General features: G+C 45.9%; 1 protein-coding gene across 1 annotated transcript; it reads left to right on the top strand.

Annotated features, from left to right (window-relative positions):
* Positions 1-199: 199 nt before the first annotated feature.
* RBCK1 (RANBP2-type and C3HC4-type zinc finger containing 1) lies at positions 200-27,479 on the top strand. The gene is made up of 13 exons (XM_061565744.1): positions 200-290; positions 3,927-3,992; positions 5,258-5,399; positions 6,347-6,440; positions 8,178-8,379; positions 11,661-11,824; positions 15,246-15,419; positions 16,812-16,972; positions 18,193-18,304; positions 22,193-22,372; positions 22,645-22,743; positions 23,522-23,665; positions 24,780-27,479. Exons 2-13 carry the CDS (start codon positions 3,950-3,952, stop codon positions 24,858-24,860), a joined length of 1,596 nt encoding a protein of 531 aa, XP_061421728.1. The 5' UTR covers positions 200-290; positions 3,927-3,949; the 3' UTR covers positions 24,861-27,479.

Genomic DNA, 27,479 nt, shown 5'->3' with positions numbered 1-27,479 from the left:
GAAAGGGGTGGGGGAGAAGAAGGAGGTGGGGGGGAGGAGAAGGGGGTGGGGGGGATGAGAAGGGAGGGGGTGGGGGGGAGGAGAAGGGAGGGGGTGGGGGGGAGGAGAAAAAGGGGGTGGGGGAGAAGAAGAAGAAGGGGGCGGGGCCGACGAGAAGGGGGCGGGGCCGACGAGAAGGGGGCGTGGTCAATCCCCGGAAGTGAATGCTCGCGCTGCGTGCACCCTCCCCGCGTTCAGCGGCCACGGTCACGGCACTGGAAGTCGTCCCTCATGTTGCCTAACTTGTTCAGGTTGGTGGTGGTGATTGTGATGATGGTGTAGTTGTAATGAACCGTGCTTCGTCGAGTCTATTGTGACCGCAGAGCGAGGGGTAAGAGGAGTTTGGCGATGGGGTAGCGAGCACGCCACGAATGCGACATGTCGAACAGGAAGTTACTCATCGACGATGTTGTTCCTCGCGGGGGTTTCTTCCCCTTCTCTCGGGCTGCACTAATATTGTGCACGGGGCTTCATCTCTCAACGATCTCGTTAAGGAGCATCAACCACCATCATCAGTGATCATCGCTGCGATCTCCGCCCCCCATACAACAAAGTCGCGTGTTTTCAGGCGCGCTCCTGCGGCCGTCTGGAACGTTCTCGGACGCTGCTGGAGCCTACGGAACTTTAAAAACCATTAAACACTAAGTTTCGATGTAAAGCTTTCGTGACTGCAGGGATTCATCTTATTGGTTCTCTCGGTAAAGTCACGTAGAAGGGAAATAATAAAATAATAAGAAGGGAAATCATAAAATAATAAGCAACATTAATAATAATAATTATATTATTTAACTATGCTTTATTTTTATTATTTAATGTTTTATTTTATAATTTCCTTTCTACGTGACTTTACCGAAAGAACCAAGAACATTGAACACTAATTTCTTAAGGACTGATTTTATTGCGTGTTAGTTCGTTGTCTTCCCCCACCCTCCACCCCCTCCGAGTAGCACGGTCTGCCTCCAGAGATTTAGTGAAAAGTGATTTCACTTGGGAATGCTGATTTTTATTTGTTGCTAGCCTTGTAAAAAAAAAATACATCTTATTTTTCTTTAACTTTGTTTTCCTTTTGGAAAATATTACTGGGTGCCTCCACAGTACCTGTGTAGCCCAGGGGCCGAGAAAATATTCATCCGGCTCTGGGTGCAAAGGAAGTTCTCAACGCACTAACTGAATACGTTTCGAATCTCGGGAAGAACTAACTAACTGTGTACTCTTAGGTTTTTTCGGTAAAGTCACGTCGGTGAAAAGAAATAATAAAAACCATAGAAATAATAATATAAATAAAATAATAAATCACGACGTTTCGGAGGCAACACAAGTCTCCGTCATCAGGTGGGACCGTCACAGCTAAAATTTACTGTATCAAGTGAGGCAAAATTGCAAGAGACAAGCTCTTAAATACAAGTTAAGGGGGGGGAGGGGCTTATCTGAATGTGGTAGCCAATGAATGCAACGTGTTGGGGGGTGGGCGGAGCTAAAAGAGAACAATCGGTGTACCTGAACTTGGGGTTGTAACCGGTGTTGGCTGACAATCCAAATACAAAAAAGGCAGTACTCTTTTTCTCTTTTTGGTTCTTTCGGTAAAGTCACGTAGAAGGGAAATAATAAAATAAATAAAATAAAACATAGTAAAAATTATTCTCACGACGATTCGGCCACAACGCAAGCAGCCGTCCTCAGGTGAAGAACGCTGTCTTTCCGACAGACCTGTCTTTCCGACAGACCTGTTCTTCACCTGAGGACGGCTGCTTGCGTTGTGGCCGAATCGTCGTGAGAATAATTTTATTATGTTTTATTTTATTTATTTTATTATTTCCCTTCTACGTGACTTTACCGAAAGAACCAAGAAGATGAATCCCTGCAGTCACGAAAGCTTTAAATCGAAAAGGCAGTACTGTTAAACGCTGGGGATGTCAACACTCGGTAAAGTAGAATAGTACCTGTCAAATAAGATGGTACAAATATGTGTAGTTAAATGTGTAGTTATTATTTATATTATTTTTATTATTTCTTTTCACCTACGTGACTTTACCGAAAACACCTAAGAGTATGAATCCTTGCAGTCACGAAAGCTTCAAATCTAGAATTAACTAACTGTGTGTTTGGTTCGTCGACCTTGACAAACCCGGCTGAAGTTAAACGAATGCCAATGCGTAATGCATAAAGCATTCAAAGTGCGTTGATTAGGCTGATTATTTTGATTGCACTGCCCCACAAACCTCTCATGTGGTCCCAGCACAGCACAACGCTCGAATGTTATTCTTCACTTCTGTTGGGGCTTAACATTGGCATTTCAGTTGAGTGCGCCGTGTGTTTTTGCAATTTCCGTATCATCATGGGTTCTGTCTTTTTTTTTTTCACGCCAAGGTTATATATTTTTAGTAATTGATTGTCATTATGTGGGAACAAACATTTTCCTCCACACGCTTAGGTTCTTTCGGTAAAGTCGCGTAGGTATAAAACAAAATAAAATAAATTAAATCACGACGTTTCGGGCACAACACAAGCGTCCGTCATCAGGTGGGAAAACCCCAGCAGGAAACAATTGCTGAAGTGGGCAGAAGGACCTCCGTGACACGAGGCTATATAGGCAAGAGAGGGAGGGGACGCTTGTGTTGCGCCCGAAACGTCGTGATTTAATGTAATTTATTTTCTTTTATACCTACGTGACTTTACCGAAAGAATCAAAGAGTATGGATCCCTGCAGTCACGAAAACTTCAAATCTCGATTTCCCACCACATTTAGAAACGTGCATTGAGATTATTTTGATTAATTTGCGGCTGTAAATGCCCAACCGATAGAGCCATTTTGTTGAGCTATCATTTGTGGCCAAGGGCGTTTGTGAAAAATAAGTGAATACCTCAGTTCGCTTAGGAAATAGGATAGGATAGGGATGGTTTAGTTGTTTGTGTTTGGGTCATTTGTTTACCTTTCTTGTAATTTGCACTGCTATCATGTTTTTATATTGTTTGTTGTAACGGTCTTCTCCTCCCCTACTGGACATCTTTGAAAAAGAGCTTTATATCTCATCGGATTCAGATTCTGAATTCTTCCTGGAACAGACGTAACAGTAAAACATATTTAGAGCCCTTGCCAATCACCTGCTGGATGAAGTTCCGTACTCCGCATGCCGTGTCGGTCATGGAGGTTGTTTGATCATACTTCACCATGCCGGTTAGGGTGTGTTGGTCAAGGCTGTCCGAAGATCGCTTCAGATGTCACTCGCCACTTGTCTTAGCCTTGGCTTGCAATCAAACTCGGGGTGGAAGGTTTATGGTGAAGTATGGATACTCGCCAATGTTCCACCGGTAAGAACGTACTCTCGACTTAGGCTGCTGTATATAAAAACAATGATGAGCATGTGTTTGGTGGTCTGCATGTGTCACTGATGTCTTCTCTAAATCTGTTTGATCTTCATTAGATGCAATGAAAGCGATTATAGGGATCTAGTGGATGTGGCTGAAACAGTTTCAATACGAGAGGAGCAAACAATTATGAAGGGCGTGTTTTTGTTTATGCCGTATGGGACTCTGCGAAACAAGCTACTCCTGGGTTTTGTGAACATATGTTTTGTATTGTAACAGCCAGTTTGTATTTAGTTTTAATGTTGGCACACATGGCATCATATAATGTGGGGAGGCAAACCAGGCAGCTGTCAATTTCTGAAGTGGTGTGACAAGAGATATTTTTACTATAACATTATACTTAGCAACATGCCACCGATAATTTAATACCAATGTTTTGCTGCCTCAACTGGAACTTTTGATGTGGCAACAGTCATCCACATGCGAGAAAGATCGAACTCAACTCTCGCATCACTTTTGTTTGTAATCTGCCAGACTGTTGGAATGGTTTTCTTTAAATTCCGTTATGTTTTGCTTTACAGCCTCTGAACAGAGCGAGTCTGGGATGGCGGCGACGCAGGACCTTTCGGAGATGCTTGTGCAGTCGGGTGAGTGACACCCGCCTACCACGACATCATCCGTGCACTGCCATCTATCCAGAGCTGGCACACGAGAACTATCAGCGTTGAACGCTGCTTGCGTGTTATTCGTGCCGCGGTGTGTTTGTGCGCATTACGTCGCTTTAGGCAGCTGGAGGCAGCTGCGCAGGTATGTGCACGGGGTCAGCAGTTCCATTCCCAGACTGTCACGCAATCACTTTTGTGAGAATTACCAAAGCGAGACATATAGCGAAAAAAACGCACACCGCAGACTTCACAAGAGCGGGCCATTTTTTGTCAATGTCATAGCCTAAGTGTAAACTTTTAAATAGTACCTACAGCACCATTGCAAAAAAAAACCACAGTGTTCCCTAAGAAACCCTGTAGCCAGCTCTTCCTTGCAAAAAGACATTACGACTCTCAATGGACTATCACCGGACCACGGAATTGAATTTCATCTTCCGCCCACCATTGAACTCCCTTGACCTACCCTTAAGTGTGACAAGGAATGGGCAGTTGTTTAATTTTACGACGCTTTGTTCCAATGCCACTTCACACCGGTTTAATAGCCTCTGGAGCCTATGATCTCGCCCTGTCCACCTTAAATTCCATGGCTGGATGAGAGTAATCGCCTTGTTTTGCACTCGGTGGATCCCAAGCAAGTTTTTGTGTAGCCCGTGGCCACACTTTGGTGGCATGCGCTCAGATGTAAGCACGCAAGCTGTATGTTTCATATATTTAGCAATATCCGTTGGCTATAAAGGGATGCAAATGTGCGAAATTTGCACTGTAATCTTAAAAAATGCATAATTATGCTCAAAAACATGCATTATTCAGGTCCTGAAGTTTATATTAGTAGCAAACACATTTCATGTAGGCAGCATTAAAAAACAAAAATATTAAAGAAAATAAAATCCTTTAGTTTCGCCAAATTTGTAGCATAGCAGAAAAATTGCCGCTTGTTTTTATTCATGTTGAATTGGAATTTAGCTCTTTGATGTGTTTTTGGGGTTATTACGTGGAATTCTGCAAGAATTCAGTTCCTGAATAAGATCCCAGCACATGGAGTAAAACGTCGGACATCATGCCAAACAACACGCGGTACAGCCCGAAAATTCTTTTGAAAAACCGTTTAAAGCACAACCGTGAAAACACGTTGTTCCGAACTGAACACATCTCCCTGTCCGTGATGTGATTTGGTGCGTCCTGTGTGTTTGTGCGGCATGACACAAGACTGTCCTGACCCCCCTCTCGCTCCCCTCCGCCTGTTCCAGAGCTGCTGTCCGTACAGCTGGGCCGGGCCATCCACGCTGGCGATGTGGTGGCGGCCCAACAGCTTGCGGCCCGCCTGGCCGAATGCCGCTCCTCCTTGCACGTGCAACTCAAGACGTCAGGACAATCGAGCAGCAGCTTCAGGTCGGTGCCCAAGCGGCAAGCAGGGAGGGGTGGGACACGTGTGGGTGCGGAGGACGCCTCACGATACAGTGAATCATAGGTGCGGTTGGTGGATTGTGTGCAGTTGGAGATTGCTTGAGACACAACTGCAGGGCAGTGAGGGGGGGGGGGTTCCCCTTAAGAGCAAAAGTGGAAGGAAAGAAGTAAGTAAGTTCAGGCAGCACACATCACCAGAAGGGATGTTGGTCAATGGTGAAGAATATTGACGGTGGAAGCCAAGGAATGGAATGCGTCCGGGAGGACGTCGACGGGAGGATTTGGGAGAGATTAAATTCGTCTGTGCGCTGAAATCAGTCTGGGCGCTGGTGCTTGTTGGATTTTTTACATCCCAGCTTCGCGAGATATGGCGGTGACTCGGCGAGACCTTCAACAGCCGGTTGATCAGGGCCAATTAGGAGGATATTGATTGCGAGTAGGTTTTTGAAAGCAAGCGTTTGTGTGCGTTTCCCTCGGTGTGCATGGGCTTTGCTTTAGTTATTATGGTTTTGTCTCGCATGCAAATGCACTGCGAGTTGACGGTGGTCTCACGTTCTAAGCGGGAACATCCTGAAAAAAGTCATGAACCACGAGTGAAGCCCTTTATTTTGTAAAGAAATTACCAGGAGCGGACCAAAGTTCTCCACTTCACTATGTTATTTACCTTCGTCATCCATGGGTGCCACAACAACTTTGTGTTAAGTGCATTCAGCAAGTCGGACTTTTCCAGTTCTGTGTACTCTAAAGAGTTAGGAGAAGGCTTGAACTAAAGTGACCTTTTGAGAATGTTTTTTTAACCTCTGTGCTGTTTGCAAAACGGCCCCAGGTAATGTGAGGCCGATACGCATTGGGTGCCATGACCTTTCCGACACAGAACCAATACAGCACTAAGCTATGTGTAAAGCTTTGTTTTGTGTGGGTTGGCTCTCCAGGATAAAGGTGCAGGTGGAGGACACCGCAAGCTCAGTAGGGCCCATCTACGTGAAGGTTTCTTCCAACATGACTGTGGACACACTCAAGCAGCAAGTGAGTGCTGTCTGGTCTACATTCACCGATGCAAAAAAATCACTGGTCAAGGTGCAGCCCTGCAAATGCATGCTCACCAACACTGTTGGCAGAAGGGCCTCCACTCGAGGAAGCTCTGGAGATCTCCATCATAGGGTATTTTGGCCAACTTTTTCACACAGGCGAGACATCTTGGAAGATCTGAGAGTACACACTCTTTATGCCACCGTAAGTGAACCTGCCAATCGACTAATTGTGGTTTCATCTTCTTGGTTCTTTCGGTAAAGTCACGTAGAATGGAAATAAAAAAAATAAAAAAATAAAACATAAAATGATTATCACGACGTTTCGGCCACAACGCAAGCAGCTGTCCTCAGGTGAAGAACAGGTCTGCCGGGAAGACAGCGTCTGACCTGTTCTTCACCTGAGGACGGCTGCTTGCGTTGTGGCCGAAACGTCGTGAGAATTATTTTATAATGTTTTATTTTTATTATTTTATTATTTCCATTCTACGTGACTTTACCGAAAGAACCAAGAAGATGAATCCATGCAGTCACGAAAGCTTTAAATCGAAATTTAATTGTGGTTTACGCAGTTATACTGCAGGGTGGACGGGGACGGGCAGAGGTGGGACAAAGTCATTGTTATGCAAGTCCAAGTCGAGTCTGAAGTCATCAAATTCATGACTCGAGTCTGACTCGAGTCCAAGTCACATGACTCGAGTCCAAGTCACATGACTCGAGTCCAAGTCACATGACTCGAGTCCAAGTCACATGACTCGAGTCCACACCTCTGGGGACGGGTGTGGGAAAATTTAGAACCTTGTCCATTGTTTTAATTGCCGCGCCGGGAAATAAAACTGCGACCTGGATTAAAAGTTCAATGTTATTACTAATGCACCACCACACCATTCCTGTTCTTATCAGGGTTGCAATGGTTCACACTCGCCACAAGTGATTCCATGAATTGAGGTCATGATTCATTTCAAGAATAATTTCTTTCATAAAATTTTAGACTCTTTTATTTATATTGCTTATCTTTTGTATTGTTTGTACAGTTTTGTTCGCCTCATTAGCATAAACGTAACAATAGTGTAGCCTTTGCATTATTCTTTAATATTCAATTCTCACATGCATGATTCTTAATAGATTTATTTGGCCAGATCGCATAAGTAAAATTTGAGTTGTAAACCCTCCTCCATGCAACGCAGCTGCCTAATGATGCTCATAACTATCGGATAAATGTCTGCGCCCAATTTTTTTAATGTTGTGGATAGGTCTCTCAACAACACCAGTGGTGCTGCTGAAGCGGTAATAAATTGGCACAGTTGTTCACGTGACAACCTTATTAATTGGTTTTGTCGGGCGGAGGAGGGTTTACTACACACACTTAACTTTCGCGATGTGACCCAAAATCTATTTTAAAAATAATATTGGTGGTGAAAGCCTACGTGTTATATGTGCAATTCGTTTTTTGTGCCGTGAGCTTGAAACTCGATTAATTATCACATCGTTGCATGCCCAACAACCACCATTATCCAAGCCTTCTTTGCAAAAATCACGTCTTTGTGTCCGGTTTAAATAAGGAAGTTCTCAAGATTGTATGAACAAAACTAACGCATTAAGTGAGCACATTGTTTACAATTGCATGCATAATCCCATCCAGATGGGCTGCTTTTCAGAACGAATGACATTTTGTTTTCCAGCTCTCGCCTGCCCCCTCCCCTGACCGCAGAGCTTTCCGCGTCTTTTGCCGCAGATTTTCCGTCACTACGACATCCACCCAAAGGTGCAGCGCTGGGTAATCAAACAGCGCCTGGCGGAGGACTCTCAATCCCTGCAAAGTTACGGGTTGCAGCGTGAAGGTGACGAGGCCTTCCTCTACCTGGTCTCGGCCCAGCAGGCCAACCTAAACGTGGAAGAGTACAAGCGCGCTCAGATAGATCTTTTACAGATCACAGGTACCTAATTGTTTCGTCCAATGCACCCCCCCCCCGCCCCCACACCATCCTGAGCCCCTGGTTGATCCTGTGGGTTTTTTGGCGCATCTTTGTTTGCTTGACAAACCTTACTTAATTGGCCGTGTCGGGTGGTGGCGGGTTGAACGACACATTTATATTTGCGCAATCTAACCCAAAAAAACCTTTGCTATAGATCATATTGGTCGCGAAAGCTTCGCAGTGGACGTGAAAGGTCCCGCGACTTGATTAAATAAATGAGTAGTCTGTGTGCTGATGTAATGGTCAAAGTTTTTGTCAAATTTGATCAATTATTCACACATTACTGAGTTGGGGAAAACCACCACATAGCAACATTGCCCCCTAACTGGCAGACAAATGCCCACTTTGTGACTCGCAGGGACAGCTGCCGTCAGGGGCGTCCCTTGCCGCAAGGTGACTCCATGCACAACGTGGGTGGAGAGGTGTTAATATGTAGTGCTGATATGATTATGCTTCATGTGATGATGGTAACTTAATTTGCCTCTTTGCACTTCTTGTTCCTGTAGCGCACCTGTGTAAACCGAAAATATTTCAGTAAAATCGTTAATTTGGTTACTGGATTGTGCATCACCACAGCAGTGGAAGGCATCCAGTGGCAAATATATATTGAAAGCACTGTTACTGTCATATAACACATTTTAAATTACTTCTTTGTGTGGCTGTTGATGTACAGCAACACATTAAAATTTATATAGCGGTGGTTGAGCCAGATAATTGCATCAGGAGTAGAGGAGTGTGTCGTGGTCATTATTCCTCCCTCTGTATTTGTGAATCCACGGTCTGTTCTGGATGGACACAGATGCGCTCTGGAGAGTTTTTCAGTTGCGTTTTTGCATCCGGCATCCTCCCTCATCTGTTGCCATAGTTTTTGCATGAGGTCGAAAGCTCGAGATCTTGCATTCGTCGGGTCTTTCACGAGATTTTTTCGTCAATTCCATTCCGCTCTCCAAGCGTCAGCAGCGGAGGTCCAAGTTTCATTGTTGAAGGGGGGGGGGGGGGTAAGTGCGTCGATCCAAAGGGGCTCTTGCGACTTCAGCCAGCGGGTAAGGGACGTCACTGAGATCCTGGTGGGTGGGAAGACGTACCTTTCCCATGATTCGCTGGACTTCGCGGGGAATGGATGCGTGAGCGATGCGCAATGACACGGGAGAGCCCAGGTGTTGGGGTCAACTTTTGAGGGTTCCAGTGATGCAGCGTCGCGCTGGGACACAACCAAGTCGAGCGTGGCTACTTCTAGTCCATACCGGGCTAGAGCATTTTAGTAGAGTCTCCATCTTCAGTCAATGGCGCTCCCGTCCGGCTGTCCCGTTCGGGAGAAGGCACTTCCTGAAGCTGTGTGGTGACACCAGGGTGGTTGATGAGAGGTCAGTGGTCTCCTGAGACATTGATGTAGCTTAGGTTAACCAGACCCTAGGGAAATATGCAGATTGCTTGGATGTTTAAATGGTCATGAAATCATATGTTAAGTTTGCCTAAATGCTCGTTGATGAAGCTTTGTCTCGGAGACATCCACGTCAAAAGCTCGTGTCGAAGTATTTCAACATTTGCTGTACATTTTAGAACAGGCCTCTGCATGCATTTGTGAATTTTATGAGCAGCTGCATGAAGTGATTTACTGCAGAAAAAGTAAGAATAGAACAAGTAATATAAGTGTATTTTAATCTGTAACTCAATCTGTTCTCTGCACCGAGTCTCTTAGACCACGTGCTTGTGAGTGTGAAGCGTTGGTGTTTTACAGTACTGGAAACTGGTTGTAAGTAGCCCAGGCGCGAACAAGCAACATTTGCATGTTGGAGTTTTATGAGTTTAAAAAATAACTCCTTGCTGTTGTATGAAATCTTTGAAACAGGAAGCAATCGTTGCGTATGTTGGTGGACGCAACTGAGCCTGATCTGTGCCGCTTAGTCTGCATTTTTGTGCATCACTTTAGAATGTCGGGCTACATGACTCATTTAAGAAATGGGGGTTTTCCAGCCCGTTGAATCTGTTCCTCCAGCCATCTATTTTCAGTGTTGTATCTTTCCTTATGTTATGGTTGTGTGTAGTTGTTTTGACTGTGTATAATTAGGGGCTTTAGGAAGCATGGTGGATTTTCACCTACAGCCCCCCAGACTGCCTGTTATGCCATAAGTGTGCATTTTATGGCACGCTATAAACAATGTGCTCTAATGGCACTTGAGGTGGAACGGTAACGTTCTCCCACTTACAAGAGCATAGGCTATAAATACTGAACCTTGAACTGTTTATCATCTGTAATTTGTATTCGTGTTGGTTTGTTTCTCAATTAAAACATCCGATGCATCTCTTTAACCTCTGGTTTTTTCAATTTATTTGCATTTTGTACTATTATATCTTTAGCGAACTGTGCTTGAAGCACTAACTCCCTTCCTCTTATTTAATTGCATCTTATATTTTAACAAGGAGCACGATACTTTCCCCGGGTACATTTTGGATGCGGTGCTCAGTCCCTATTAAAGGAACATCTTTTCCGCCTTGCATTGCTATTCACAACGGCAGACGACTGAGTCGATCAAGGGCAAATTTTCCCTGCCGCTTGCCAAATCATTTTCCAGCGGGTGCTATTCAATTAATGAACCGCGCCAATTAATTCCGTTCATTCTGCTAACTGCGTCTGCAGCAGCAAGGCCCCTGCCTTTACGGGTACCCTCGATCTGTGTCGCGCTGCCCACTTCTTCCCAAACACCTTCAATTCCTTTACGTGAAAACCACTTAAAATGTAACTTGACAATCACCCGCTTCGCCTCCTGCTGCGCACAACCCTAATTCCTGCATGATGTCTGACCTTGCCGGAAGTGATTTAAGTTCTTTGGGCGTCGAGATGACACGCATTGCAACTTTTACAGCTGATTCAAGGCTGTCATCGGCAAGGGAATTTTTTTGTTATCTATACAATTGTTGAGGCGGTTTTCTGAGAATATGCCACAAAATGGTTCGCTTGAGGCTGTCGTGTCCAGCGCAGTCTCTGCATTTGTTGGCCCAGCCACCCCACACTAATCTTCAGGCCACCCACCTGCCATCAGCCACCCAGCAGCCCCAGTATTCTGTGGTTCGTCATTATTGCCATTTGTCCTAGAATGTATTCCTGTTACGTGAAAAGCGTTTTTTTCCATCTCTGTTATGCTTTAGCCAAAATTAAATCAAATGTCGTGAACCTCTAAGTTTGGCTCTGGCCATCCAGTTCAAGTTATACACAAAGGGGGCTGGTTGTTGTCGTCTGCTAGGTGGGCTTGGGGAGGGTGCACCGATTGTCAAGATGGAGCCAATGAACCCAGTTTCTGCGCCAAACTGGCTTGCGGCCGAGCTAATCCACGCTGATGCACCCCTCTTCCTACCTGCTGCTGCTGCTGCTGTCACCACCCCGAGACGGCCTGCCTCACCACCTCCGGTGAAAAGCACCTGCGCCCAGCCACCCCGCAACGAGCCACACCACACAGCTTAGACGCTGCGCTAGGCAGCGCACACAACACAATGGCACATGGAGACAATGCTCTACTGACGTCAGAACCAATAATGTATGTTGTTTTTTTATACCATTATAATCATCATAAGCCAATGGTCAATCTCTACACACTGATTTCATCGCTCCATCTCCTTGGTGAATACCCCTCTTGGATTTGTCCGATTCCCTGGATGCCACTCCTTTATTATTCTTGACCATCGGCCATCGGCCCTTACAGTAACACTTGTATATTTCAATAGTTTTTCATTTTGCATAGTTTTGTAAAGTATTTTCCAGGCATAAGCGCACGCTCAGGAGCACACAAAGTAAAAAACTAATTCAACAAACGTCCATTTGGTGTTTGAGGGAATTAGATCGATTTTGGTTTTTGCTTTTAAGAGTTTTGAGAGGGCTTTGTGCTTTTTTGAAGTAGGAGATGGCTTTAATTGAGCAGGTCATGTGGATTAGCCTCATTCCCAGGTCCACTCGATGAACCTGACATTTCATCGATACGAGTACTGTCGGAAAAGACTTCACCATCATCACTCATCTTCAGCAGACGCTGCATTGTAACTGTCAAATATGTACAAAAACATTGGGCTATGTGCCTTTTATCAGGCAAAAAAGAACAAATATACACTTAAGTTTTTCTCTCAAGTGTAGCTGGTTGATGGTTGCCAATGATGGTACAGAATACCCATCACATGAAATATTTTTTTTTACTTTATTTTGCTAAATTCCAGCTCGGAGAATAAAAAAAAACAGATTGGCCCTAATGCAATGAACATTTGTCACAAAGAAGAGCATATGGGAAAGTTTATTCTCTGACTATGTAAAAAAAATGTCACGAAGGGATATGAGAAGTAATTTGTGAAATGAACATCTGCTGGCAGGCCTCTAACACGAGGTACGCACTGCTCTGCAAGATTTCCAAATGGATTATTAGTTTCGTAACATGACGCCGATTGCACAATTGGAATAAAATTAGGGGGAAACGCTTTTTCTTTCAGTTGAGTTTTACGAGCCAATGTTATGGATGATGGGTAGGTGAAATCATAGGCTGTGCTTCTGCGACTCTGCCAACACAGTCCCTGAAGGGTTATAGTTTAGCCTCTTCAACCGTTAAAATCACGCAGAATGTGCCCTATTCGCGTCAGATCTCAGGTGCTGGGGTGGATTGGGTTTGGTTGGTGTTTGGATGGGTGGTACTGCGTTGGCAGTGGTGCACAAGCTGAAATAAGACAAACAACTTAACACATCCGTCAATAACACTGTGGCCAACAGCCCTTCTTCACAGGACAAGAAGTCGAGAGGGTGGAGCACATGCACATATAGGTTGTCATTGGGCTTGCAGTTCTTCATTGTCAGCAGCAGGAGCCAGTGTGTAAAAATGCTCAGTCTGGATGGCCCCACCTTCCTGACCAGAGTGGTGAATATGGCCAAAGAACTTCACTAATCTATTTAAAACTATTTTTATTTACCAGGTAAAGCCCCCTGAGCTGTTCACTCTTGTTTAGAGGCAACCAGGCCACAAATGATAGCTCAACGAAGTGGCTTATCACGTGGAAATGTACGGCAGCCAAATAATCTAAACGCATGTTTCTAAATGTGGAGGGGAAAAAACGGAGGACCTGGAGAAATATCCACGCGACCACGGGGGGAGAGGGGGAGAGAGATGCGCAAACCCCACGAACTGCATGGCAGTGGCAGTGAGAGGCATCAACAACAAAAGCGAAACCTTCGGTGACCCAAGCATCTCACCAGGCGCCGGATTCATGAAACAAAAGTACAGGGTAGCAACAACTACCTCGCAGCCACGACTTGCTTTTATTTTAATATTTTAAACAACTATAGATAGTACATATATGAATATTTTTTTATCATTGTATAGGAATTTCAATTTGTTTGTGCACGCGTATAGATGTGATGGCGCTTGTAGAGGCAGAATTGTGCAGGAAAAGCGCCACATGTTTAAACAAAGATTAAATTGACTTGATGTATCAGCTCAAATTAAAACCATTTACGCATAACCTGATTCACTCTAAACTACCAATGAATCCCTCCCATCCTTATCTTATCGTCATCTCCCTTTTCTCATATGCCTACATACATGCCTCTAGAGATCTTTTGTCTATAGCTCTTCTGCTATCTCACTTAATTTGTAATATTTTAAATGTGGGCCCTCTAAAAATAATTCTAGCTTATGGCCCCCAATGGGCGAGCAGCACCCATGCCCCACGCTGTGGTGGGGCCCTCATCCAGCACTGGATTGATGCAGTTATGCACATGCATAAGAGCATTAATGGGACAATTTGAAAGCATCACGTTAAAAACACGTGCATTCAAGTCCCTTGCACCTGCTGCGTGTGCACGTTGATCGTAGTTTCATCGTATGAAGTCTGCCGCCAGCTGCCATGCACTAAGCCATTGGTTCTCAACCTTTATTTTTGGCCTGGTGGCCCCCAGTCAAGTCTTATGATTCCTGCATGACCCTCTGCCGCCCCCCCCCCCCGAACCTCCAGCCCAAAATCACAACTAAGGTTGCTAAGGTCGCAATACAGTTCACGCTGCTCGTCAATTCGATGCTAGTAGGGCATCCGGTTCATGTTGTGTATTCGTCCATTGTCACCTCAAAGTGGCGTTGAAGTCTGTGTCCTTGCCGTAGCCTCTCGACCCTCATGACAGGCTTTTGAGGCGGGAAGCGCTCCACGGGATTGAGAATCGTTGCACTAACCCAACGGCCTAATCACTTTCAAACGAATGCACAAACACTCAATTGCCGCCAATGTGTAACGAACTCTTGCCAGCCGAATAAATATCTACAGTACTCTTATTATCAGAGGTGTATTCCAACTTGGCACAGATGAAAACAACGTTAAAACGTTATCGGTCCCCCTGCGTACATGCGAGTGCAAATTAACGCGCGCCAACGGCATGCTGCCCTCCCAGGTCCTGTTTGGCAGCTCGGCTCCACCACACCTTTCCAAACCCCACAGCTCCCCTGGACTGTGTTCTCTGCTTTGTAAATAATTAGCAACATATGTCACATGCAGTGTCTATCTAGCCCATCCCCCTGTCATTCAACAATCATGCTTTAGTATTCACCTTCCCTTTATTCCGCGCACACACACACACTTCTGTTTTGCATGCACCCCACCACTCTTCCGCGACTTGCTTACACCTGCCCGTTATCCCTATTATTCATACTCCCCCCTGAATCTATTGATAGCGACGCATCCATATTCCTGGCATGGCTTGACGGCGGCGCGGGGTACGCGGCTACTGCTGCTGCTGCTGCTGTCGCTGCTGCTGCTGCGGCTGCTGTGGCTGCTGCTGCTGCGGCTGCTTGCTGTTGCTGCGTGTGCAGGTGGGCTGGCCGTGCCCGGTGTGCACGTTTGTGAACCTCCCGTTGCGGCCGGGCTGCGATCAGTGCGGCACGGCGCGGCCTGCGGATTACCAAGTGCCGGCGGGGTACCAGCCCACGGACCGCGAGCGCCGCATCACCGATCAGGAGATCGACAACCGGCGGAAGCTTGAGGAGGTGCGGGCAACCTTTGCTATGTTTGACGGCGTTTTCGTTGGGTAAAGAGGTCGTGGCAAAGGTTGCGACTCTTCAATTTCGTGCCCACTGCTGGTGGAAGAGCTTCCAATAGAGGGGGCACTAGAGAGACCCTCTCGAGTAGTGGTCGGCAATCTGCGGCTCCGGAGCTGCATGTGGCTCTTTAAGGAACTGCTTCCTGACGTTCTTTATTATGGACCACCGTCTCTTATTCACTTTGCATTGCGGCTCTTGACATCGAGGTTTTTTTTACCGAATTCGAAAAAAATGTCTCTACTTGTTATTTTGGTTTCCGACCCCTCCTCTAGAGGGTTATTCGGTTGCTTTACATTCCCACGTGATAAGCCACGTCGTTGAGCTATCATATGTGGCCAGGTCGCTTCCGAAAAAGCTCTTGTAGAGCTCAGTGGGGGCCTTACCTGGTAAAATAAAAAAAATAGTTTAGTTTGCTCGCCTCTTTCGTGCGACCAGATGTCTTGCTCGAGGTGTGAGTGCCCACACTTTATCTCCCATCACTTGTGACCTGCTGACCAAACATCCCACTGAAAAATGTTGGAGAATTATTCAGAATGCCTCTTGACTCAATGAACTTGCTGCCACCGCGGTGCAGTGGTTACCAATGCAGAGGTCGCGTACCGGCGTGGCAATTTAAAGAATGGGCAAGTTTCTTAAATCCCCCCCCCCCCGCCACCTCTGTCCTCCCAGCAGTATAAATGAGGACACCACAGTCGATCAGCAGGTCGTGTGTGAGTGGGTAAAGTTCGGGTAATCTCACCTCTTCAAAGACGTAAGGCCAGCATGAAAGAGTCGGCTAATTACCCTCTATAGAGGCGCTTTAGAGCTCCCCTTTAGTGTAGGCTCTTCTGCCAGCAGTAGCGCGAGCGGGCAATTGTAGGGCTGCACCGTTACCTTTTACAGAATCTTGCTATATTTGCTGTGTGCATGTTGAACTTCTTTCGCGCCGTACGTAGCTCACAGTGCTAATTGGAGGTGCGGGGGAAGGACAACAACAGCGGTGGGAGTTTTCGATTTAAAGCTTTCGTGACTACAGGGATTCATCTTCTTGGTTCTTTCGGTAAAGTCACGTAGAAGGGAAGTAAGAAAATAATAAAAATAAAACATAATAAAAAAAAATAATAAAGTAATAAAATAAAATAATATAATAATATTTTATAACAAAATAATTATTATATTATTATATTATTTTATTATGTTTTATTTTTATTATTTTATTACTTCCCTTCTACGTGACTTTACCGAAAGAACCAAGAAGAAGAAAAAAGCGGTGGGAGTGTGACCAAGCCTTGCGTGCCCTGTCTTGAGCCCGAGTGTTGCAACATTTCCCACACGTGTGGGCCCCCGCTGGTGTCGCAGACTCGCGTGAAGAAGCGGCGGGAGAACTTCCAGCGCTTGATGCAGGAGGACGAGCAGGAGCTGGTGCCTAACAAGGAGGCGTTCACGTGCCCCATCTGCTTCGTGGACTATGAGCCCGACGAGGGGGTCACGCTGCGCGAGTGCCTGCACAACTTCTGCAAGTAGGTTCAACACGCAGGCTTTCGTGACCACGAGTTCATTCATCCGTACAACCCTCTCAAGGCCGTTAAGATCGGCAGACTCTGCCCTTCTGTGCGTACCTCGATCCCGGCTGCGTTCCCGGGACGAGCGGGGCATTTGCTGTGTCTCCGCCACGGTTGTAGTATACCCTACCCGTTGGAAATTCGTTAATCCTATAATGTGGATACTTTTAAGTCTCGTCTTACAACGCATCTTAAGTCAGTTTATTTAGCTTCTCCTCTCTTGGCCTTTCCTTATTCTAACAAGGCGCCCTTGAGACATTTGTGGAAGACGTCTTAGAAATAAATGTAAAAATTTTTTATGTTATTCATATCACGAGGTTTTTGGGTTTGATCGCGTTCAAATAAATGTGTTGTTAATCCATCGCCACCACCACCCGACACGGCCAATTAGTAAGGTTTGTCACGTAAAGACAACGCGCTATTTAGTTACTACTTCAGCATACCGGTGTATTGGAGGGTAAACCCACAAGATTTACAATTTGAGTATGGCGTTTTGCTGGCGATTACAAACAGCATCATCAGGCGATTTGCCACAATTGTGAAGAAGTCTTCTTGCTTCGGTCTTAAATAGAGTAAAGGTGATGTCATCACTGTGAGCCTATCAGGTGCGAGGATAAGCGGCGGGGGGTAAATGTAATCGTATAACGACACAATTATATGCACGCGATTTACCGCAAAAAAAACCTTCATTATGAATTCTGCAAGTACGAGCAGGGCGGGAGCCGCTTGGCTTGGCACGACTCGCTTGATTGTTCACAATGTTGTTGTTTTTCTTGTAATCCTCTTCACCCGTTTGAAGAAAGGTTTCTGCACTCGCAATTTCTGTCTCTATTAAATCTGCCACAACAAACGATTGTATACTGTGCATAAAAATTGGGGGAACTGACTAAGGAGACGTTGTCTGTGATTTACGCGGTTGTGCTGCATATATCTCTCTCCCGACGTATTTTCGGGTTTGTGCCGTGTGTGGTTCGGCAACGATGTCCGACGGTTCGCTCCACGTGCCGACAGCTTCCTTTCAACGCATAACACAAACCCGAAAACACGTCGCAGAGCCGTTTGGGAGTTATGCTGGCCATGCAATGAAATTTAGCAGATTAAAACGTGTTGGCGTGTACCATCCATTGTCGTCGTAGTCATCGTCACTGACAACTGCCACCGCATGCCTGTACCTTCAGGGACTGCTTGCGCGGCACCATCGTGAACTGCGAGGATGCAGAGGTCACGTGCCCCAACCAGGACGGTGAAATCAGCTGCGAGTTTAAGCTGCACCAGCGAGAGATCAAGGCCGTGAGTGTCGTCACGGGTCAGCATCCCCGTTTTCCAGCTGCGATGGCCACTCTTTGCCGGGGCCTCTTCCCCGCATTTAATGATTCCAGCTCCCAGATGCGGAGGAATCTGCCACGGTGGTGTCATGGTTAGCGCACTCGATTCGCATACCCAGAGGTCGTCGATTGAAACAATGGTGCAATACTTTTTGGTTTTTTCGGTAAAGTCACATAGGTAAAAAATTAAATAAATTAAAATGAAAACTAAATTAAATCACGACGTTTCGGAAGCAACACAATCCTCCGTCTTCAATTGGAACCGCCACGGTAAACCGCCCCGGCAAAGAGTGGCGGGTTCCACCTCCGTGACTTTACCGACAAAACCAAAAGGTATGGATCCTTGCAGTCACGAAAACTTAAAATCTAGAATCAATGGTGCAATTTTGGCTACGTACGGTGCAAAATAATTTCAACGTACATACATACGTATACACCACAGTCACTCGATTGGCAGGGGGCGGGTGCTCTCCCACTTCTTCTGAGATATCTGACCAGCGTGGAAGAGTAGGCCAAAATTCCCTCTCGAGCACGGGTCTGCAACCTGCGGCTCTGGAACCGCATGCGGCGGCTCTTTGGATTTTTTTTTTTAAACGTAAATCTTAAACATAATTGAACTTAAAGCTTATTTATTAAAAATGTCAGTGAATGGGTCACTGGAATGTCCTGGTGACAACAAAATGTACTACAATCAAACTGTATTGTTAAAGAATAATAAGGGGGGGGGGGGGGGTGGGAAACAAAATAGTTGTAGTTTATTCTATCACGTATTTTGTTTATTCAAGTCAGAATTGGTTTGTCATCTGCTGTATGCCTGGTGCGCTTGTGTGTGTGTACAAGTAGCTCTGCGTGTGATGCGGCTCTCAAAACTACTTTGTTCAGAGACACATACAACAAAAAATTTCTCTTCCTCCTTGAAAGGTTGCCGACTCGTGCTCTAGAGGGACTTTCTAGAGCTCCCTCTCGTGAAAGGCTTCCTGCTAGCCGTGGTGTGTGCAAGCGATTTGCTTGCGCTTGCTATTTACCATTTACATTACAGCGCCACGGGCACCGCGGGATATTCGCGTGCCCTGCTGTGGTGGTCGGGCAAACAAATGCAAATCGCAGCCCCTAATGGCCAACTCTTCAGTTCACGTGAATTCACTGAACTGCCATTATTTATTTAGCCCTTCCAGTGTACGTTGAATTCCCGACGAGTGCTGCTTTGATCGACGCTCGCATCGAGCCTTCTCCTTGTATGTTACGACGCTAGTTCTTCCCCTCGGGGTGGGGGGGGGGGGGAATGAAATGCCCTTGCTTAGTGATGGCATTAGTGGCCTTTTCGCTTCTCATTTGGGATGAGGGTATCTACACGCAGGCGTGGAACAGAGCGGTCTGTGCCCAATGAGCCTCCTGAACGTAAACTGTTGCGCGGATATCGGCCCCGCGCTGTTTTGCCCGGTGGCGTCAGGGAATGCTTAAGTCACGTAAAATAAACAATCGAGTGCTCAGTGTGCTTACTACTTAGCCAATTTAAAAAGAGTGGGCCGATCGATCCACGCTGCCGGCCGGTAATTTCTGCAGGGAATTAGCCAAGCACACTGGTGTAAAGTGGATCTTAAAGACCCTTTGACATAACTCACGAAGTCAGGCCACTGTGCACCCATGTTATAAACTAAACAAAACTCAGCACATTTCGATTTAAAGCTTTCGTGACTGCAGGGATTCATCTTCTTGGTTCTTTCGGTAAAGTCACGTAGAAGGGAAGTAATAAAATAATAAAAATAAAACATAATAAAACAATTCTCACGACGTTTCGGCCACAACGCAAGCAGCCGTCCTCAGCTGAAAACCAGGTCCGTCGAGGCGACAGAGTCTGAATGAAACAGCACACGAGCTTGGAGCATATATATAAGCTGGGCGCATTGACAAAGGAATTTGCATATCAAAAGGAATTTAGCATATTTATGGGAAATGCAGGAATGTGATTAGTACTGCATATGCATGTGCATTATGCAGGATTAACAGCATCAAAGGGAGCTGCAGTTACTGCTGCTGCAGCAGTTGCTGCTGCTGCTGCAGTTTCTGCTGCTGCTGCAGTTGCTGCTGCTGCTGCAGTTGCTGCTGCCGCTGCAGTTGCTGCTGCTGCTGCAGTTGCTGCTGCTGCTGCAGTTGCTGCTGCTGCTGCACTTGCTGCTGCTGCTGCACTTGCTGCTGCTGCTGCAGTTGCTGCCTTATCCATTTTAAAATAACACTGTGTAGCCGAAAAAGATAAACTAATAAAGGCAACATTTCTGGCAATGGTTCTTCTCCATAAAACACGTTCATTGTGCTTGTGCACCACTGCCAATGCACTATCACTAAATATATTGTTTTAATTTCATTTTCAATCTGCTGCTATTCATGTATATGAAAGAAGAAGACTGCATCCTGTATTTTTAAAACTTCCTGCGCATTGAAACAAAGGGCACATATCTTAAAGCACCCCACCTCTGCCTACCCAACAGTATAAATGTACGCGATCTAACCCAATAAAACTCTATTATGGATGATATTGGTCGCGAAAGCCTACGTGTTTAACAGTATAATTGGGTTCACCACAGTTAGTTGCCCGTTGGTGGGGTCGAGTACTTCCACTGCTTCCAATGTGTCTAGCCAGCATGCAAAGAGTCGGCAAAATACCCTCATCGAGGGGCTCTCTATAGAGTTCCCTTTTTAAATCCTTTATATTAAGTTTACTTGCGCACTTACGACCATGCAAATCTTTCGGTCGTTTTTTAACCCACTTCCCGTGATCCAATCGAGCTGACATTTTGCACACGCGTGACAATTTATATTCGTGAATTTTTTTTTCCATGACCTAACACTTTTTAGGAATTTTTTTTTTATATTTAATTACCAATTGCTTAATGGTGGCAGGCAATCATCTGACCCATAGGTGGCAGCCATCTCAAGCCAGAGAACGAGAGGACTCTAGCCGCCACGCATATAAAGGATTTATAGTGAAAAACTTCGTTTTTACGGGTAAATTTTTTAAGAGGCCCCCTTTTTGCCAGCAATGGTGCGGGTCAAGCAATTGCAGGGCCTATACCTTTCACCTCTTTGTGACTGCAGGTCATGTATAAGTGGGGCTCGTTGGGTCAATAGACGTGAATATTAGAAATCTCGCAAGCATTGAAAATGCACGCTCGGGGTTGTGGCCGCAGGGATGCGCGCGGACATCATCAAGCTCCGTGGAACCGTGAATTATTACGTCCCTGCCGAGAGGGCAGCAGCGGCACTGCCTTGGGACCAGGAATCAAAATTAATGAGTAAGCCAAATGCCCTCTGCGTAGGGGCTCACTCGAGCTTACTCTGGTAGAGGCTTTTCCTGCCAGCAACGGCACGAGCGAGCAATTGCAAGGCTGCGTATTTAACTCTACCTTATGCCCCTGAAACTTGTGCGGCCTTGCTGTGCTGCCCTCCATTTGTCCTTGATTATTCTCCCATCTCCCATGAAGATGACAGTTTGATGCTGAACTATCGATTCTTTTTGATAACCTCCTTTGCAATTGCATTTTGCTGTGTTTCCTTGTTTGTTTACATAGTAGTTCTACAGTCCCCCTATAGTCTGTTAGTGTTTCCGTCGCTAAGTTTTGTTATTGTTAGCCGTGTTCAATCTGCAGGTGACCTGCCCGAGCCTGTTTGCACTGCATGAAATAATATTTGCAGTGTTTTCGATTGTTCACGCGAAACAGCCGTCGTTGTTTTTTTTTATTTCCGCGTTCAGGTTTTTCTTTTGTCGTTTTCGTGACCCAGGTCGCCCTTGAGATTTCACCTGGTCAAACAAAATAAAATTGGTGACACCTGTCCGTACCCCTGTCCCAATCATCAGCTGGTGACGGAGGTGGAATATTGCCGCTTCTTGGGGAAGGGCCTGGCCATCGCCGAGAACCGCAGCGCTGACAGCTACCACTGCGTGACGGCCGACTGCCACGGCTGGTGTATCTACGAGGACATGGTGAACGATTTCCTGTGTCCCGTCTGCAATAAGTCCAACTGCCTCACCTGCAAGGTGTGTGCACGTGCGTGGTTTGTATATTTCTGTGTTTTTTTTCCCCGCTTTGTTTTCATCACGATTACGGCTGTGCTACCTGCAGTCGCATCACGAGATGAAGGCATCGTTTTTTGTACTGTTAGAGCGAGCAGTGCATCACCACGTGCTGTAGAAAGGTCTTGAAATACAAAGGTCATTAACACCATTTGCCCCCAACAGTTTTTAAATCTATGAGGCTGCACGAGAGCGTTTTATCTTTGTCTGTGTGTGTGTGCGCGCGCTGCATGCAGGCCATCCATGAGGGAATGAACTGTCAGGAGTATCAAGATGATCTGAAGCTGAGGTCAGACAACGACCAGGCAGCGATGCAGACCAATCTCATGCTGCAGGTGGGATGTTACGGACACAGCGGAGTACCACATTGTTGTCCGCACTCACAACTGTGCAGTGCGTTGGGGAACCCACCAGAACCCTGCGTAATGACTTTCTCTTCTTGGTTCTTTCGGTAAAGTCACGTAGAATGGAAATAACAAAATAATAAAAATAAAACATAATAAAATATTATGTTTTAAATAAGCGTACAATTCAGTTATGGCTGCTATGACGTTGCTATTTTGGCACGGAATAAAAAAAAAACCGAAAAGTGGATGGAGCGGTGGCAGAGTGGTTCGCGCTCTGCGTTTTAAACCAACGGTGACTCGAGTCTTTTTTCCGGTCACGGCTAACATCAGTGGTGAGTCATAACTGAACCGGTCCTACCCACCGATCACCGACCCGCATTGTTCGGTGGTGAAGTATGGTTGCAAACACCGCACGAAAGTCTTGGCATGGGGGGGGGGGTGGCTCTTATTCAACAGTGAATTGACAAAGGTTCCATAATTATAAGTTATTAAGAAATGTGATTCCGATTTTAGGGTTAACACGTAAAATATTAAAATAGGACCTTTCCAATAAAAATATGAGTATCCAAAATGTGTTAATTAAAACCTGATCGCCGTGAGCAGTGTACATATATTTTTTTACGTATTGTAAAATTTGACGAAACACGAAATTGACTTCGCTGGCCTCGGTCACGATTGGCCCCCCACCCACCACACCCCCCCCACTCGGGGAGGCCTCGCGGAGCGCCGTGTCCCCGCGTGACCCTGCCTCCTCCCGCCCCGGCAGACGATGGTGCAGCAGGGCGAAGCCATGCACTGCCCGACGTGCAAGGTGATCGTGCAGAAGAAGGACGGCTGTGACTGGATTTGCTGCAGCATATGCAAGACCGAGATCTGCTGGGTGACCAAGGGGGCTCGGTGGGGACCCAAGGTGAGCATCCTCGCAACGGACACGAGCGCTCTCGGGCTCTCTCGCCACAGTGGCGAAATGTTAACTACCTCGCCTGGTATCCAGGAGGTTGTGGGTTCGATCCATCCCGACCCTGATACCTTTATATTTGGAATTTGCATGTTCTGCTCGTGGTCACGTGGATTTTTCTCCGGGTCCTCTGGTTTTTCCCTCCGCGTTTAGAAAAATGCGTTTAGAGTATTTGGCTGCTGTACTTTTCCACGTGATAAGCCACTTTGTTGAGCTATCACTTGTGGCCAGGTCGCTTCTGAAAAAGAGCTATACAGCTCAGTCGGCCTTACCTGGTCAAATAAAAATAGTTAATCATCACTCCACTACTCCTGACGCAATTATCTGGCTTAACCACCTCAGTGTAAACTGATTTGCTGTTGCTCTGCATCAACGTCAGCCGTACGCAGAAGGAGCATTCGTCATCAGCCACGATCAATTCACTGCTCGAGGAAGGCCTACCTCGGCGGTCGCCATCTCTCATATTCTCACAATGGCCTCATGGAAACAAAACGTTGTGAATGAGCACGCAATTTAGTCGTGGCCGCAGTGATGTTGATGGGGTTTTTTTGGTTTTTCCGCGGAGGCTTAAAATTAATTTTAGTAACCTTTAAAGCGGGCCAGTTTTCACGGGTTCAATTCTCACCACTTGGTCGTTTAATATAAGGGTAAGTTACGTATGATTATGTTTCAATATTGCTGCCGTGGTGTAATGGTTAGCACATTGGACTGGCAAATTCACACGTCTCTGCTTTGATCACCCGGTGCGGCATTTGAGACGGTGTGCAGGTTTCTTGAATTCCTCTGTCCACCCGGCAGCATAATTGGGTTCACAAGAGTAAATTGTCCGGTGGCGTGCATTGGGGTAAAATGTGGGTCCCCGGACCTCTTCCATGGTTAGCGTAGAAGATTAGTGCCAAAATACCATCTATAGGGAACTTTCCAGGACTCCCTCTAGTGGAGACATTTCCACCCAACAGTGGCATGAGTAAGCAATTGCAGTGCTGCACTTGTAACTTCATCACCTAATGTGACTGAATGTGTGTGTGTGTGTGGCTTTGCGTGTTGGCGGCTTGCGTCATTGCAGGGCACAGGGGACACGAGTGGAGGCTGTCAGTGTCGCATCAACGACAGGATGTGCCACCCTGATTGTATGAACTGCCACTGAGATGGAGGTCATCACTTGCAACAGAAATTCGCGGTGACTTTGTGTGACTCCCCGACGTGTTTTCGGGACTCCTCCACCTGTGGTTTTGCATTATGTTCGATGTTTCGCCGCTCGCGATGAGTGCTTCTTAGTGAACTTAACTACAGTTCTGAAGTTCGTGAAGAAACTCTCAGCACCTGGAGCGAAACGTCGGACATCGTGCCGAACAACACGCCGTACGACCCGAAAACACGTGGGAGAACCACACAAACAGACCATTGAAAAGCTTTGAGGTAGGAATTATTGTTTGTCCTCATGATGCTGCTGCAACTAAAAGTCACACTTTTGAACAAAAATTTAAACCATCTGACTTTAAATCACATTCTAATTAAAAGTTTTCATCTACGATGGGCTCAGGGATTTTGATATAATTTCCGTAGATGTTTTCTCATTAAATAATTCTTCTTCTCACCAATTGGGTGCGAAGAGACACGTGACATGTTATTTACTTGCCTGGCAACCATCTGTTTAAATGGAAATCTGTGCGAGTAAAACTTCTTTATTATGGATTTAGAACCACCTCATGCTTGCAATTTACAGGTTGTTTTTCAACTTGACATGATGGTGTCAAGAGGTGCAATTCTCATTAAAATAATTGTACGTTTAATGGCGAGATTCTTTTTCACGTTAGCATTTGTGTTATGTATAAATGTGAATCCTATTCGGCAGGCCACTAGTCACCTTAAATCACAGGTTGCGTACACGTTGTGCATTCATTTTTTTTTGCTCGGAGCAAAAGCTTTAAACTTTGTATTTGTGGAAATCAATACCCGTGTCAAGTTACAGGATGTATTATTGCTTTAGGAGGGGTCATCCTTTATCCTTTATTCGTGACCAGGATTCTTTGCCTTGCTTGGTTCTTTACAAAATCACTACAAACCTAATGTACAGACTACGTCGATCTCTGCAGCGCACAATACAGCACGCCCATTATCTCGGACATGTGTTTTTTTTTGCGGGCTTGCACCGCGTCTCGTGCAGCACATGATGTCCCCTGCGTTACCTTTCCACGTGCCGCAGTTCCCGTAGTAGCTCCCGCAGCACATGGAACGAAATGTCAGACATCGTAAGCAAAGGGGGGATTGGAAGTTTGTGGAATTTTACTCGCGAGGAGTTTAATTGGTTTCATCACCTCCAGTCCCCGATTTCGTTCAGTTCCTGAAGATGCTCCTGCCAACAGGACGCTGTACAGCCTGAAAGTAAACCGGAGCTGAGTGTACTGTCACCGCACGCGTGGCCACTCGGCCAGCACTAGAAATGCATACGTTTAGCAATATTTTTTATAATGTAGAAATGAGTGAATGTGTATGTAAATATATATATACCATTTTTCAATGTACCTAACATGCATGCACGTGCCGTGGTTATTCCAAATCTCTTTGTGGCCAAACAAGTTGTGATAAAAAAAGGCCTTTACCCTTTTGGCATTCTTACAGGTGTTAAGATAAAGCCATAAAAGTGTCTGTCTCTGGTGTATGCCAATCCGTGTCAAGGACAATGCATATACATCAACGCATTTTTTGCTTGCATTTTTTACCCCAAGTATGTGCGGTTAATGGAGACGTGCCTCGTAATAGTTGTCTAATTGGCGTTTTAACATACAAACACGTTGCGTTTACGCCTTTATATTGAGTTGTTTCTAGACTTAAGCATATAGCAGCAGAACTGTGTTCTGTCTCCACATTTATAAAACAATGTTTTAGTCCATTGGTCTATTGGCTTTCTAGACGAATATTATCCTGTCCAATATAATTTAAGCAAGCAAACTCTGGGCCGCTCCCAACCTTCTGGCTCTCATTAAAGAGTCCGGCTTGTTTAGACAAATGCTGCTGGATTACCAGATGCAATTGGTAAGAGCGCTCTCATTTCAACCATGGGGCCCTATCTATGTAAATCGAAATGTTGTATTAAAACTCATTAGATGATAGATGTTTTTTCTTCTAAACAGCAAAGCACTCCAGATCCACACCTCGGACAGACAGCCAGCCAGCTCATTGCCAGCCGTATTTGACCAAATATCAGAGCAGTAATGATGGAACCCGTGGTGGCTTTTCTTCTATTCTTTGTTCTGGCCTGAGGTGTGCTCAGCCCGGAGATCGGTCGACGACGTGTGACTGCTGCAGTAGATGACGATGTAGCGGCGGCGGCGACGGCGCTTCCCGTGTTGTGTGATCGGTCGGTCCGAGTGCACTGCAGGCGGTGATCCCCCCGCCTGGTTTGTTGGGAGTGCTGCCGGGGTGCGATGGTTTGCGAGAGGGGGAGCTGCTTCGGCGATTGAGAGACTAATCTTGGTTAACGCTTGGTAATGCAAGCCTACATTGTAATTAACAAAAACGTCAACTCGTACCGTGCCGCCACAGTATTGGCTCGCACCAGGAGAGAGAGAGAACCACGGACGAGCGGGAAAGGCAGCCAGGCTAGTGAGCCGGTGCCAAATTACACCCACAAGCCTTGGGCTCCTCTACGAAACGAATAATTTAGCGCTTAATTTGAACACATTACAGTCCACTTGTGAGAGTTTTCATTTTATTGTATTATTGCCTCAAGAGTTGGTTACACAATAAACATTTACTTGGTTCA

The sequence above is a fragment of the Lethenteron reissneri genome, chromosome 35 (genome assembly GCF_015708825.2).
Source record: "Lethenteron reissneri isolate LAM-NWPU_2019-01 chromosome 35, ASM1570882v1, whole genome shotgun sequence".
Lineage (NCBI taxonomy): Eukaryota > Metazoa > Chordata > Hyperoartia > Petromyzontiformes > Petromyzontidae > Lethenteron > Lethenteron reissneri.
This window is presented reverse-complemented; position numbering and strand designations above follow the sequence as displayed.

What these genes read in the sequence shown, in the direction of transcription:
- RBCK1 (XM_061565744.1), top strand. Translation starts at nt 3,950, where the DNA reads ATGGCGGCGACGCAGGACCTTTCGGAGATGCTTGTGCAGTCGG. An exon ending in GGAGATGCTTGTGCAGTCGG is followed by an intron (nt 3,993 to 5,257) that starts GTGAGTGACACC and finishes CGCCTGTTCCAG; the next exon opens with AGCTGCTGTCCGTACAGCTG. An exon ending in AGACCAATCTCATGCTGCAG is followed by an intron (nt 22,744 to 23,521) that starts GTGGGATGTTAC and finishes CCGCCCCGGCAG; the next exon opens with ACGATGGTGCAGCAGGGCGA.